The sequence below is a fragment of the Desmodus rotundus genome, chromosome 3 (genome assembly GCF_022682495.2).
Source record: "Desmodus rotundus isolate HL8 chromosome 3, HLdesRot8A.1, whole genome shotgun sequence".
Taxonomy (NCBI): Eukaryota; Metazoa; Chordata; class Mammalia; order Chiroptera; family Phyllostomidae; genus Desmodus; species Desmodus rotundus.
The window spans coordinates 69,409,965-69,426,156 of record NC_071389.1 but is presented as its reverse complement, the minus strand read 5'-3'; the positions used below and the strand labels follow the sequence as shown (position 1 = coordinate 69,426,156).

Genomic DNA, 16,192 nt, shown 5'->3' with positions numbered 1-16,192 from the left:
TTGAAAAGTGTATATTCTCCAGACTTTCTCATTATCATAGTTTAATTTTATGAAAGCTTAAATTAAGTTTGTTATTTAAAATTTTTTTCACCAGTAGTAAAGGATGTATAACAAAATTAGTACATTACTCACCATAATGCTGACTAGAGGTAGATTATAACCTTTTTAGTTGCTCCTTTCTCCACTGTGTTTTGGTTTTTGTTTACAGATTTTCTTAGTTTGTCTAAAAATGTTTAAGAAGTTCTGAAACACTTTACAACTTTGGATTACTAATATGACCCTTGCTGATTTTTTTTTTGGGGGGGGGGTGCTGAGATAGGTGAATGGAACTTGTGATATGTCTTTAATTTTTATAATCACTCTTTCACCAGTTACAATGACCAGTTTTCTAACATATTAAACTAAAAGCCATCAAAATTAATTAGTCATTAAGTAAGCTCAAAAGTTATAAATTAGGTTAATAGTCTTCTCAATTAGTGATTTGTAAAAGAGCTGTCAAAATAACACAGTTGAGTGCTTTGGGGTTTTTGTTGTTGGGGAGACTTAGGTATAATAATAGTTATTTAAAAATTGTCCTACGTTCATTTTAGAAGTTACACGTTTAAGGATTAATGTTAGATAGGTTTGAAACTAGTTCAAATGTAGAAATTACGTTCTCAGAAATAATTTGAGGTTAACAAGACTTGTTCAATAGAGAACTTTAAAAACTTTTAGAGAAGTGTTGGGACACTTAATAATCAGAGGTAGAGAAACAATAATTGAAATTCAACTTTGATTTCAGGTTTATGTAATCTTTCCTTTACTCAATTTCATATGCTTGTTTTGTTTTTTGAAAGACGGTTTTAGAGACAGATTTTAAAAAACCATTGATATTTTCTATTCAAAACACTGCAGCGATCTGTAATTAACCATTTTTGTTTCTATAAAAATTAAAACTATAAATTTATAAGCTCATTATTCACTCTGCACATAGCAGTGACTAGTTCATCCCTCACATGCCACATGCTGTGCTGTGACCAGAGAACAAATGGTTCGCAAACAGATGTGGTCTTGATTTCCTTGAGTCTAGATAGGAAGGTGTGAACCTTATAAATGTTATAAGGTTTATGAAAAGCATAAAGTACTATAAAGCACCTAATAGGAGATTCTGCTCTAGTTTGGTGGTGGTGGTGGTGGTGGTGGTGGTGGTGGTGGTTATGGGAGCTGGGGACAAGGGGTGGTCCTGGAAGGTTTCTTTGAGGAAGTGATCTTTGAGCTGAGATTAGAATGAGTAAACAAAGGGAAAGGAGTGGTTCGGGCACCCTAAATTGAATGGTGTTTTTCAAGTTGTAGGATCATGGACCCATTATGAGTATGAAACCAATTTGGTGGGTTGCAACCAACATTGTAAAAAATGAAATGGGATAGGATAGAAATTATCTGAGTATATCACCTGGCTCCTTAGCCAGAATGTGTTTTCTGTTTTATACATTCCTACACATAACACCACACACAAACATAACATACTTAATGTGTATGCTGGCCCATAATATAAATTATTTCCTACTGTGGGTCACAAACATTGTTGTGTGTTTCAGGAGTGTTGAGTGTTGACTAGGAATCTTGACTCCAGAGGACATTGCAGAGGTAGGTAGGAGCCATATCTCATGCTGAGTCAGTCTTGTAGTGCACGATAGCATCTTATTTGTCCTTTGGAAGAGTTTTCTTGTTTTGAAAAGTGTAATCCACACTTTGGAGTGGGACAAGAGTGATGTAGAGAGATCATTAGGAAATTAGTAACAGTAGTTCAGACAAAAAATGATAGTAATTTCACCTAGAGTGGTAGTAGAGATAGAGGTGGGAAAAAATATAGAGAGTTAGGTGAGGTATAGGAAAGAATAAATGACACGATAATATATCTTACACGTGACTTGGAAATGAATATTACATAAAATTTTCTACAGTAAATTTCACAGAAGTCCTTAGTAATTCTGCCATTTTGAAAGTATCCAAATATTCAAGACACAATATTTGAAAAATGTTTTAATGATGATGCCCGAGCTGATTTAATTCCACAAGTCATTTCCTTTCTGATTCCAAGAGATACAAACAAAATTTGGACTTTTTCCTCTGGAAAGGTAAAGTGTAAACTTGAATGAGAAACAAGGATTTTCTTGAGTTCCAACTTGGTGCCAGGATTAGGTGCTTTAACATATGAAGTCTTTTGCATCTCCTTTTAACCCTCACAACTCAGCCTGTAAGCATATTGTACAGATCACGTGTTTAGAAAGTGTTCAGCCAGGATTCAATTCTAAATCTTTTTCATTCCAAAAGATTGTGGTTTTACTGTATCACCCTGAAATTACTAAAAATAATGCCCCGATAATCATACATTTATTTGTACAACCAATCCGGGTGTGTCAGATTAGTGGGCACCCTTACAACTTGTTTTCAACAAACAAATGTTCTTGCTGAAACTTGATAACCTAGATTATATCTGTTCATGTATGTATTTATTATTATTATTGAGAACTAAATGTAATCAAACTTCTTTTATGTGTTGGAATGAACACTTCTATGCCACTGTCTCTTTTAATGCTTACAATCTCATGAGGTAGGTATTGTCAGGATGTTACTCCCATTTTATCATGAGCACACCAAGGTAGAGGGGTAATTAACGTTTTATCAGGTCTCACAGTAAGTGATGGAGAGGGATTTTGAAAACAGGTCTTTTTCCAAAGCTTGTATTTCATGGAGGGAGAATATCCCCTTCCACTAAGTGACATTTCAGGAAAAGTTTTACAAATTACAAAAATTCTGTACCCTCTAGGAGTTAAGAGCATAGATTTTAGTAGCAAAGCAGATACAGGTTTAAGTACCAGTCCAGCATTTATCAGCTCAGAGCTTAGAGAAATTATTTAATCTCCAAACCTCGGCTTCTTTAGAGAAATGAAGAGAGTAGTAGTTTGCCTATCAAAAAGTTGTCAAGATTACTGGCACCAAATAAATAGAAGCTGCTACTATTAGTAGTAGTGTAGTACAGTGTCGTGGCGGTCGGTTTTAATAGAGTACTGAGGTGGGCTATGGGCTCTTTGTGAAAACTTAGTAGAATGTTCCCCCTGGTTGATGTAGTATTGTGTTTCTCTCTCTCTTTTTTTTTTTCTCACCCCTTTAAGGATTTCAGTTTTTCTGACTGTTATATGAGAGGATGATTGCTCACAAACAGAAAAAGGCAAAGAAAAAACGTGTTTTATCATCAGGCCAGCTCTCTACTGATGTTACAACTTCTGAAATGGGGCTCAAGTCTATAAGTTCCAATTGCGTTTTTGATCCGGATTACATCAAGGAGTTGGTGAATGATATCAGGAAGTTCTCCCATATGCTATTATATTTGAAAGAAGCTATTCTTTCAGGTTTGTCAACTGTTTTCTCTTAGCATTCTTACTGGATAGCTTGTAAAATTTTAAATGCCAACCTAGTTACATATAAGTGTGTACACAGTGGTAGAAACAGGGTATTTTCCTATAGATATTTAACGCCTTTATCCTCTCCAAATGTTTGCTGTTTGCAGTGTAAACTATTTTATAATCACATACAGTGCAATATATTATAGGAACTTCAGTAAGTGTGAGGGAACAAGAATACACAAAAACAAAAATAGTTCTTTGGTTCTTAGCAGTTGGGCCCATTTGACATAGGAAAATTTTAGGTCATTGGAATTTTAACCTTAATGGTAACAGTGCATTGATTGGTCTTTAATAAGCAGACTTACATTTGTAATTTACATTGTTGATACATCTGCCTAGATTTGGTTCTTTATATTGTTCCTAAAAACCTGATCTAAAAATCACTGCATTTGAGTGAATTTTTTTTTTCAAAAATTAAATTTAACTCTCAGTTTGCTTCTTCAATTAAGGGATAATCACAGAATTTATTCTCTAGTTAGATATGGATAATGGAGCACAAGACTTGATCCTTCAGAGATTTATCTGAAGGATCTCTGAATTATAATTTATCTCTGAATTATACACATCTGTATTCCCTGACTTGCTCTTAGTACCTAAGTCTTTCAACTTTTAGTGTGTCTTTTATACACAAATTTGATGACAGTGGTATTAAAGATACAGCTTCTATTTTTTTGTGATAAGTCGCACTTAATTTCTATATTCGTAAATGGTTTTTCTGGATAAGGAAAAAAGATACCTAGTGTTATTTATATGAGACTTTTAGATGTTTTGTAGACATTTATAAGATTCTAGTAACTATTTTCTATGTATATAAGTTAAATATGTATTTTCTGGTAAATAGGAACTAAAACAATATCTTGTTTTATTTTTTTATTTTTATTTTTTCCCCTCCCCAACCCTAAAACAGTATCTTGTTTTAAATACTGCTTTTTAAGAGTTTATTCTAGCCTAACTCTAATTTTTCAGGTTGAATACCCAAAATGACTTGAGTTGTAGCCTCAAAATTTTAATATTTGAATTTTCCTTAAAACAACAATCACATAAGCCATTCTTTTGAGACTGTGCGTGTGTATTTTATGACTTAATTTGTGAGTAGGCAATTCTATGACTTTTAATTTGTGAGTAGACAATTGAGGAATTAGGAAGAAAGAGGATTGAAAATGGATCCTAAGTGAAAAAAGAAGAAAATGATAACCCATACAAGACAACCATAGGAGACTACCCTTTGGGATAAAAGTATGTGTACAGAGACATATTTTTCACAGAAATTTAATGTTACAAAGCTGTAAGGATATTATCCTAATGGGAAAACCAGTACTTCAAAATTTAAATACTCAATTATATTGCTGGTAATAAGCAAAAACTTGCCATTTATGACTGGTGAATTAATTTAAAAAATGTAAAGCCATCTTTTGGATAGCCAGCCGTCGTCAGTAAGCAGTGGTCAGAGAATCTTCGTTGTTTGTTGTTTACCCGTGGATTGATTGTAACGCTTGGTTCTTCAGTCAGTTAAAAGGATAAACGTATGCCAACTCAAAATCTTGGATTTGACAAGAATTTTTTTTCTGTTTTTGGATCATTGTTATCAAGATCTGGGAATATACTATTTGGTTTGAGTTGATAGAACCTTTTTTGTTTGTTTTCCTTAAATAAGGCAATATGTACAAACATAAACTAACTTCATTATAAATGATAAGAAATGCTACATAATAATATGCTTGCTTGTAATATTGATTATGAATTTTCAGCCTGTTAGAGTATTAGACTATTCCTTATTTAATTAATAGAATTATTGTGAGAATCATGAAATATAATCTGGAAAACAGGTAAAAAGTTTAAAATTCCATAACTCTTTAAGGTGGTATTATTACATGTTTCTGTAGACTAGACATAGGCCTTCCTTTTGTATTCTGGGTCCCTAGACTTCTGCTATTCTTTGCTGTGAATTGTGACCAGACAGCGAAGAGCTATGTTACTCTTTTCTTTTGCACTGAGGGAACCTTGTCAGTGGCCTTGCCAGTATTTTGTCTTTTGCCTCTTCAAGAGGAAGGATGCCAAATTTTTGTCATTGTTTATGACCTTTTAATTCCTATCAGTTGACTGTTAATAAAGTAAAAAGTTAGCTTTTAAGAACATAGATTGTAGGTGTACAAATTAAATCACCTTTTGGCGTGATTTCAATGCCATTTTCTTTATATGCTTTACCTGTGGTGAGACAGTGATGTGCAAATCACTTGACTACTGCTTCCCATCTGATAGCTGAGGCTAGACTTTTTATGTTTTACAGGGTACTTTTACATACAAACAGTATTGTCACGCAGTCCCCCAAAAGGCAGGTACTTTTAGCTCCATTTCACAGATAAGTTCTATGTATAACATAGATTATATGATTTCATCAGCCCCTTAATGCTGGTAAATAGTAGCGTCATTTGGAACCCAGAGGTCATGCATGCAGAACGGTGTCTGCTCACCATTCTGCCCTGCCCGCCTCACAGGGCAGGTGCTCTAGAAACACTGCTCAGTTTTCATTCTCGCATTAGCCAATTCTCTTGTCACTGGGGGTCATCTAGATCTGCACATGTGGCTATTTAAATTTAATTAAAATAAAAAATTCAGCTTCTCAGTTTAGTAACCACAGTTCAGGTGCTCTTTAGCCACATGCAGCTAGTGGCATTTTGGACAGTGAAGTTATAAAAATCTCCAATCCATCATTGTAGAAATTTCTATTGAACAGTGCTGGTACAGACATTTGGCCTGTATCAATCTCGAGAAATTGAGATGAATTCTTGAGCTACAGGTATTTTTTAAAAAGATTATTTACTTATTTATATTTCAAGGGAGGGAAAAAGAGGGAGAAAGGGAGAGAAGAAACATGAAGAAGATCAGTTGTCCCTGTCACACCCCCAACTGGGGACCTGGCCTGCAACCCAGGCTTGTGCCCTTATCAGGAATCAAACCGGTGACCCTTTGGTCCACAGTCTGGTGCTCAGTCTACTGAGCCACACCAGTTAAGGCCAGTATTTTTTATTTCTAGAGCATTAAAAGAAAACCTAGAAAATTGTTATGGGAAAAAATTTGAGGAAACTTTGCTAGAAATAGGAACTCTTGGGGTCTGTTTGGATTCCCCTTCCTTAAGTTGTCTTTGGAGTGTATAGCTTTCATGCCCTTCTTTGGTTTGAACAAGCGGATCAAAATCCAGCCAGATTATGCAGTTTGGTTAAATTTATAGTAAGGGATGACAGAGCACTGGAAAGAAAATCACATGATTTTGGTTCTAGGCCTAGGTGTGTTATTGACTAGTTTGGGAATATGCCTTAAGCCATTGAATAATTTGTTAAATATGAGGTGCTTACAACAGATGCTTTCCATTTTATAATTCTCTGATGGGAGGTAGGGGTGGACAGGGCAGGTGAAAGTGATGGTGGGAAAATGGAGACAACCATACTTGAACAACAATAAAAAAATAAAATCAATAAACATATTATTGGATGAGGATTAAAAAAAACAAAATTTGGTTGAAGTTGGAGATTCTGTGTTCTGAATATTGACAGTTCAGAGCTTAAGAAGACAGCTAAGTATTTGTTTTCAATAGTACATAATGCATTTTAGAGGAGATCCATCTCCCACCATTTTATAGGATTTTTTAAATAAGAGTTTTATGATAACTATCTGTGTAATATTATGAAAATTTCCCAAGTGAGAATGTAAAGATCATATTGCAGTAGTTTTGAGGAATTGATTAGAGAAAATAGGTGTTTGCCAAATGCCCTGTGTCCCTTAACAGAGTTAAGATATTATGCAGTTTGCCTCTGCTGTTTTTATTTACAAATAAAAATGGGGCACTTAATGTGGGACACCAGAGGACTGTGAAAACACTTGTTTTGATAGGGTAAGTAATAGAGTTGTTAATTTTCTCTGTCCACTGCTAATTCCAGGCAGAGATTACCCTGTAGTTTCATAAAAGTAGCAAATATGGAATTTGAAGTTTAGAACTCTATCCAGTGTTATTAAGGTGTATTATGAATAATTACAGGGGTAAATTTTGCATCTTATATAAAATGCTGAAGGCACTGAATTATACATGCACCCTCTGTGTTTAAATATAACACTGCAGTTTAACACATATATAGTGTAAGTGCTAATCCAGGTTTATGGTTGCCCCTTGAGGAGTGATATGTTCTGAATTCCAAAGAACAGACCATAAATCTTCTAGTTTATACAGTAATCTTTCTTTTTATCATTATCACCGAAGGACATGCTTATTGATTTAGAGAGAGGGGAAGGGAGGGAGAGCGAGGAGAGAAACATTCATGTTGCCTCTGGTACATGCCCAGACCGGGGATGGAACCTGAAAACTAGGCAAGAGCACTGACCAGGAATCGAAAGTGTAGCCTTTTGGTTTATAGAACGATGCCCCAACCAACTGAGCTACACCAGCTAGGGCTGTACAGTAATCTTAAGTGCTGTCTTTGTGACAAACTTCTCCATTCCCAGGTAGAATACTACTTGAAGCCCAAAATTTGGGAATTAGAAAAATGCAAGGCTTTTTAATAGAGCTAAAAAGAATAATGCAGATTACTTAATTTTTCTGGTACCCAATACTTGAAGCCTCTGTTGCCATTACAAAATATATTTGAAGGTCAGCAGTTAGTGTAATACTTCTTGTAATATATTGATCATACAACACTATTTTTTTTATCCCAACCCAAGAACATGCTTATTGATTTTACAAAGAAGGGAAGGGAGGGAGAGAGAAAGGGAAAGAAACATTTGTGTGAGAGAGAAACATTGATCAGTTGCCTCTTACACATGCCCTGACCTGGAATGGAACCCATGACTTTTGGTTTATGGAACAGCTCCAACCAACTGAGCACACAGGCCAGGGAGATACTAGTAAAAGTTTACTATTGCAACAATGGTGTCTTGTTTTTCTGTTTTGTTTGTTTTTAAATAGGCCAGAAAGAGAAATAAAAGTATCAGCACTTTAAGATAAAGTAGTTCTCTAACTTCTAAAAATGCTTTCTAATTTGAGCATATCACTATTGTAAAAACATAACTGATCTCATAAGTGATTACTTCTAATGAATTCTAGGTCCTAAATTTGATAGAACTATAGTTAGAAGAGAGAGTTGTTAACTTTCTAAAGCAAATTTTATTGAACAAAAGAACTTAAGTAATAAGTTTAATGTTATTAAGTAATATGTACTGTTGTGAGAGGGAAGTTCCACTTAAATTTTCCAAGTCTTAATCGAAATCTTTTCTTATGGATTAACCCAATTTTTTCCAGAGTGAATATAGAGGAGGACACATCAATTTATTTTAGACAAATTTCAGTGAGTGTTACCCTGACTATTGATGACCGTTACTTAAGTTTTAGCCCCTATTATGTACCAGAAATTTTGTGAAATGTGGGAAATATTAAGTTACTAGTCTCAGACATACCCTCCTGCTATGTTCTTTTAGAAGTAAGCCTCTCTAAGAAGTGATTTCTAATGGATTATCGCTTAGGATTGGTTAACATTAATGTTAATAGGTTATATCTTAGTGCCTAGAATGTATGGATTGACTCTGTGGGGAACGAAGTGTGAAATACAAATAACTCACTCATTACCCATGTGCCGGCTGGTCGGAGATTACTTTCCTCTTCTGTACTTTCCTAGAATGGTTTGCCTAATTTAACACCTCTTAAAATAGTAACCGGCATATTCAATTGGAAGTTAAAAGCCTATTAAATCACAGATTGTAGAGCACTGTCATTAATAGCTTCTTTAACCATGTTGATATATTCTAGTGAGTAAGAGCACAAATTCTAGAGCTAGAATTCCTAAGGTGAAATCCTCATTCTGCTGCCAGGCAAGTTACTTATCTTCTCTGTGCCACAGTTTCTACATCTGTTCAAATGAGTAATAATACCTACATCATTGGGTTATTATGAAGATTAAATGATTTCATAAAAATAAAGCTCTTAGAGTAAGTATTTTAAAATGTCAGCTGTTATTTTTACATCCAAAGTGTCTGGATAAAGAAAGCTTGTATTCAGGGTTCACTTTTATTTTTGTAAATTCAGAAGTCATTACAACTAAATAAAGGGAGTTTCCTAGTGATAAGCTCTGAAACTTTTTTCCTCATTGTTGTTTTCATTGCTCTCCCTGAGAGGTTACGCTGAATTAACCAGACTGATTTTAAAAATTGTCAGTTTTTTTTAATCAAGGAAAACACCATGGATTTTTTCACTTATTTACTTAAGCATTTCCATGAAGTGTTTGCAATATAAACACTGCAGTATTGTGTTAATGCATGAGAACCAAGAAGTGGAGCTGGCTAATCTGTTTTCACTTGATAAGCTGAATGAAGCAGAAAACAAATGGCACAAATGAGTGAAACAATAAATTAAAATTTAGATTACCGTATTACTGGGATAGTAGATAAACATTGGGATACAGGAGTTTTACTATTCTATTAAGATTTTGGTTGAACATTATTATATTCACATATACAATGCTTTTGTGTAGTATTAATTAAATTTCATTACATTTACAATGTGGCCACTATAAAAATTATCTTGCATTTAGTTAAATGGCTAACTTAAATACTATAATTTAACAGGGATAGAAGTGTTTTACTGAAATATATCTTTAAATTTATGGTTTCATTTCCAAGCAATTTACTAATTTAGATTTTATATAGAAAATGAAATTGAAACTTAAGTTTAATGTCTTGTTTCATTAGCCAAATTATGGTGGGACTCTGCTATTGAGTATAATTTTATATGAGACAAATTTGTCTTCAAAGGTATTTAGTTCAGATGGCTTACAGATTTAATAGTAATAATAACTGTTTACATTAAGACTATAAAGCAGTTTTGTTTTTGTTAATTTATTTGATATTCACAACATGTTTTTAAAGGTAGCTAAGATAGACATTCTTATTAATTCCATTTTACTGATGATTAATCTGAGATCAGAGAAACTGAGAATTTTGTAATAGGGTCATTTCAAGGAAGTGTGGCAGATCAAGCATTGGAACCCAAGTTTCTTGATCTAAATCTGTTGTTTTCTATGATAGCAAGTAGCCACTTAACCTTTCTTTTGTACTGGGGAAACATACATAGATACCGCCTCATGTGCTTTGCTCATTGCTGCAGCTGTGGTGGTGGGTAGGGGTGGGGACAGGGGAGTATTGAGTGTTGGTGAAGGTGCTACTTAAACTCCTTAAAACTTTTTTAAAACGTTACATTTTCAGCTTAAGAGGCCTTGTGCCTCATAAAAAGAATTTGAGGTAGCTTTATTCTTTTGGTAAAAATGGAACATATTTTTTAGCACGTAAAACATAATTCAGGGCATGCTATAATTTATAAAGACCCAGGTGAAGTATTATCAGGATATAGTGATGTGCTAGTAGTTGATGCTTCTACTAAAAAGTGTAGGAAAGTTTATGAATCTTTGTAATTGATATTTTCTTTAGCTGTTGTGTTCATTTTTGTTGATTTATAGGCTTCAGAAGTGTGCTCAATCACAGGAAATTGGAATTATTTATAGGGTAATTTGAGCTACTTCTGAAATTTCTTTACTAAATATAACTCAGTTACTGTTTTTCAGTATTTTGGGGCAACTTCAATATGTGCTTATAAGGGCTTCCTTATAAGAAAAAAAGAACTTCAAGTTGGTAAAACATTTATGCTGATAGCTACTGGAATGTTTTTCAGGGGTTTTTTTGGTTTTTTGTTCTTTTTAGAAAAACTATAAAGTGGAATCTCAGGACCCCTCACAATGTTAAAAATTATTGAGGACCTCAGAGAGTTTCTGTTGTGTGGGCTGTATCTATTACTGATTACTGTTTTAGAAATTAAAACTAAGAAAATTGAAAACTACATAATAATTTTGAAATGTATTCATTTCAACATATATTTAATTTCCTTGACTCTGAGAAGACCAGAATTTATTACCTTGATTTACTCAGGCATTTAAGCCATTAATATTTTGTAGTTCTTGCTTAATACCCAACACTAATTTTGAATATTGATGGTTGTTTTTGACACTCAAAAATCAAGCTCTTTTGGCCTGAGACTTCAAAATAAGGCAAAAGTATTCTCTAAATATATTAATATCTGTCCCTATCAAATATCTAAATATTTAGTCCTAAATAGGACTAAAGTATCCTATAAATATATTAATATGAAACATTAGAGTGAGGGATAGAAATGACTGGCTTTCTTTTCTCTTTTAAAACTAACATAGGTTTCAAAAAGAGTACAGTACAACTTTATGATACTAGGAAATCACAAAACCTTGTTTTTGATAAGTAGGCAGAAGTATTACCATAAACTGGCTTTATTTAGTTATAGGCCAAACAAAGAATAGATTTTGCAGTTCCAAAACAGGAGGAAAATATTATTATATCTTAAAACTAGTTAAGTTTTATTATTTTCCAGAAGTTTCTTTTACCTCAAAGATACAAGGTTTAATTTCAGTCCTAACCTGTGTTATTAACCTGTTTCTGCTGCTGCATAAACTAATAACAGCAAGCGTTTGTGGAGGGTTTACTGTGTGCTATCCACTGTTCTAAGTACTTACATGTTTTAACTTATTTAATCCAACCAACCCTGTGAAGAGCTATCAGGAATCTGAGGCACAGAGAGGCTAAGTAACTCACCTGAGGTCTCTCTGTCGTGGAGTTGGAATTCAAATTCAGGCAGTCTGGTTTTAGAGATTTTGCTTTCAACCAACCACTAAGCTATATTGCTCCAACTAAGTGAACCAACTGAACTAACATCTGCAATTATAAAATAAACAAAATAGATATTAATCATATATTTAATTAAGATAATTTATAATTTAATTATTATGCATCCAGCTGCATACATTTCCCTGGGAATTAAAAAATATATAAATGAATTTCTAATTATAAAAATAATATATATTTATGGAAAAATTTTTAGTAGTACATAAAATCCCTAAAATCTTTTGCCCATTTGTATTTCATTTTTAAAATAGACTTTATTTTTAGAATAATTTTAGATTTACAGAAAAATTGAGAAGATAGTGCAGACTTCCCACATACTCTTATAGCCAATGTCCCCTATTTATTAATATCTTACATTAGTAAGGTACATCTGTTAATGAACCAGTATTTATAATAATGATACATTATTAATGAAAGTCCATAGTTTATTCAGATTTCCATAATTGTCCCTAACATTAGAGAGTCCCTAATATCTCTTCCAGATCCTATTATGCTATATTTAATTCCACTGTCTCCTTAGGCCCTCCTTGGTTGTGACAGTTTCTCAAACTTTCCTGATTATTTTTATGACCTTAATAATTTAAGGAGTATTGGCTAGGTATTTTGTAGGATGTGCCTTGATTAGAATTTGTCTGATGTTTTTCCCATGATTAGACTGGGGTTATGGGATTGGGAGGAAGAGAACAATATAAAGTGCTATTTTTACCACATCATATCAAGAGTACTTGCTATGAACATGATTTCTCACTGTTAATGTTGACCGTGATCACCCATCTCATAGCAGTTGTTAAGCTTCTCTACTGTAAAATTACTTTTTTGTCTTCCTTTCATATTGTACTCTTCGAAAGGCAGTCACTGTGCACACACTTTTCCTCCTTGAAGACAAGATATCTTTATCAATTATTTGGGATTCTTCTATACAAAAGATGTTTTTTGTTTATTCAGTCACTTATTTGTAGCAGTATGGACTCATGGATATTCACTTTATACTTTGGGGTATAATATAGTATTACTTTATTTGTTGCTCAAATTGTTCCGCCTTTGGCCATTGGGAGCTCTTTCAGTTGGCTCTTGTGCATTCTTGGCATAACTCTTCAACATGACACTTTGTTTCTTTTAAGCTCTTACTTTCTCCCACTACAAAGATGCTCCTAACTCATCTTGTGTATTTCCTGCCCCAGTCCTAGAGTCAGCCATTTCTCTAAGGAGCCCTGGTTCCTTTTATTGGAGAATGGTATTAGAAATGAAGGTCAGGGTGCTAGGTATGTTCATCATTAACTGGAGTGTCATTTCTTTTAGGCCCTCTCAGCCGATAGAGCAAAGAAATATATGTGTGTACACTAACCTGTAAACTAACACATATCTATAAATATTTCTGTATATAGCCACCTATATCTATGTTAAGCTAAACATGAATTCTTACTGAAGTATCCAAGTCTGATTCATCACCAGGTGTCATTATTGCCTTTTCCCCCTGCTTAGTTGTAAATTCCACCCCAGCGGTGAGATACTCAGCTCCCACCATCCTCCATCCGTGTACTCAGTTGTTCAGTTCCAGTATACATGGAGAGCAGTATCATAATTGTTAACCCAAACCCTCAGTGAAACCTTATCAGCTACAGTACAGTATTTATATGCATTTTCTTTGCTCTCTTATAGACTCTATCCATTTCCAAGGCTACTTAGGCTAGCACTTGATCTCCTGTATTTTTTTTTTCTGTTAAAATTTGTTGGTTGAATTAGTCAGATTTTTTTTCTGAAGGCACTCTGCTCGCTCTGCTTCCATCACCACTATTTTTTTGTGCCTCTTAGAATACTCTTTGCCCTGCTATACACGGTTCCCAGCCTTGCCTGCTCTTATTCTACATATTTCTCTCTTGATAATGCTGTTGATGAATGGAATGTTTGGGTAGGGAAGCAGTTTAGTTGCAACATTATCATCTATAAAAATGACTTATCACCCCCAAATAGTAGAATCTGTTATTCTGGGCTGCAGTATATAGGAAGGATTGAGGATTATCTACCTACCAATGTGAAAGTTAAATGAGATAGTATCATTTAAGTACTTTTAGCAGTGCCTAGCACATAGGAAGCACTTAATAAATGTTAACCATTATTATAAAACACTAGTGCTCTGTAAGGTTACAGAAAGGAAAATTACCTCAGACTATTGTATTTAAGGTGGTTGTCTTTTCAAACTTTTGAGCATTGTTTCCGGGGTTTTAAAAGTTTTGGGGTGATTTTACTTTTTGATTTGCCCGGGATGGCGACCCAGGAGCACGCGTGCAAGTTCTGTCGTGGCCTTGCGTGCACCCTGTCTGCGCTGGCTAGCGCACTCTGGTTGGATGATAAGTTACATGTTCCTGACTGTTGGTTAACGTATCAGACACTGTAGGACTTTAACTCTGTTACCATATGTATTAAAAAGCATATTAGAATAAAAACACTAAGACAGGAAACACCTTAAAAAGTTTTTTCAAAAAATCTGGAGAGCACAGTTACAGGAGATTGAAAAAGATAGCGCTGAATTCTCAGAAACTTGAAATCCTTAATGAATTAAAATGATTAAAGCTTTTTTTCTATACATATAAATTGTATATAATTGCAATGGTGAGAATAGAAGTGAACATATAGTAGGCAAAAATTTTGCAGCCAAAGTTTATATTTGAAATGTGCTTCGGAATGATCTTTCATAATTTGACTCCTGAAACTTGATTTTGGAATCAATTTTAATTTCTTTTTCATTTTTAAGACTGTTTTAAAGAAGTAATTCATATACGCCTGGATGAACTTCTCCGTGTTTTAAAGTCTGTCATGAATAAACATCAGAACCTCAATTCTGCTGATCTTCAAAATGCTGCAGAAACTCTTACTGCAAAAGTGAAAGGTAAGAAAGATATATTAAACGTGGGTTGGTGAGGCCCAAAAGACCCAAGTGATACATTTTCATTCATAATCACTGTAGAGCCATCTTCTCTCATGGCACTGACATGATGTGTATTAATAGGGGCTGTGTATACTTCACTATTTAATATTCCTGCTGTCACACCTAAAACTCTCCCTTCTGAAAATTAACTTTATTTGGTAGAAAACACTAAGAATATTAAATAAAATAAACTGAACAACTGATATTTAAAATTTTTGAGTTGTTTGAAAGGGAGGCTATTGGTGTATAAAGTCATCATTTTGTGAAGATGGTTGGTACTAGAAAATGGTCATTTGTAGGGACTCAGCTTAAACTAGGGAACCCAATGGAGAAAGAGAAGACTTAGTTGGGAGATGATTCAAAGTATGAAAAATGAAACTAAAATTGTAAAATAAGTTTATCATGTATATATGTATATGTGTATATAGTTGTGTGTCTGTGTGTGTGTAAAATATGTGCTAAAAGAATCAAGAATTGTAACATCATCTCTTGAAATGACTTGCTACCCCCAAATAGTAGAAGCTGTTATTCTGGGCTGCTGTATATAGGAAGGACTGAGGGTGAAGTGAGTATTGGAGACGAAGTGACACTGGAGGCACAGAGTTTATGTAGGAGATTGTTAGAAATAATAAACAAGATGAGGGTTGACAGTGTGATCTGAGGCAGGAGGGAGATGTTGGAAGAGTGGAATGTGGTTGTTGTAGAAGAGGGGATGGGTGTTAATTTGATGAGACATACCACAGGCTGAATATTAAGGGTTAAGTTGGGGTTTGGAGTTGAAGATGTGGACGTGAGAGTTGCTGATGTGTAAGTAAGTGGTGATGGAAGAGGGCAACGCCAATTCAGGGTGTGCAGAATAAAGAGAGGACTGGGTGTGAGATCCCAGAGACAGGGAGATGCTACCCGAGAAGTAAGGAGACGGTTTGGAGAAAGATGTCATGAAATTTAAAAGTACAAGGTTCTAAGAAGTTATCTTCAGTGTTAAATGTCACTGATAGGTAATATGAATTCAAGTAATCTTAACTATAAAAAGTGACTCCCCAGGGGTTGAATGAGGAAAGGAAAAGATAGGCTTCCT

General features: G+C 34.3%; 1 protein-coding gene across 4 annotated transcripts in view; it reads left to right on the top strand.

Moving 5' to 3' along the window:
- Positions 1-16,192, top strand: part of ARHGAP29 (Rho GTPase activating protein 29) — a 71,750-nt gene that overhangs the window by 14,179 nt on the left and 41,379 nt on the right. For 3 of the 4 annotated variants that reach the window (XM_053920084.1, XM_053920082.1, XM_053920083.1), the window contains exons 2-3: positions 3,156-3,392; positions 14,941-15,075. In XM_053920084.1, the coding sequence (XP_053776059.1) occupies positions 3,188-3,392; positions 14,941-15,075 (340 nt within the window). In that variant the 5' untranslated portion in view covers positions 3,156-3,187. The remainder of the gene's footprint in view (positions 1-3,155; positions 3,393-14,940; positions 15,076-16,192) is intronic. The other variant, XM_053920085.1, reaches the window with a different exon arrangement.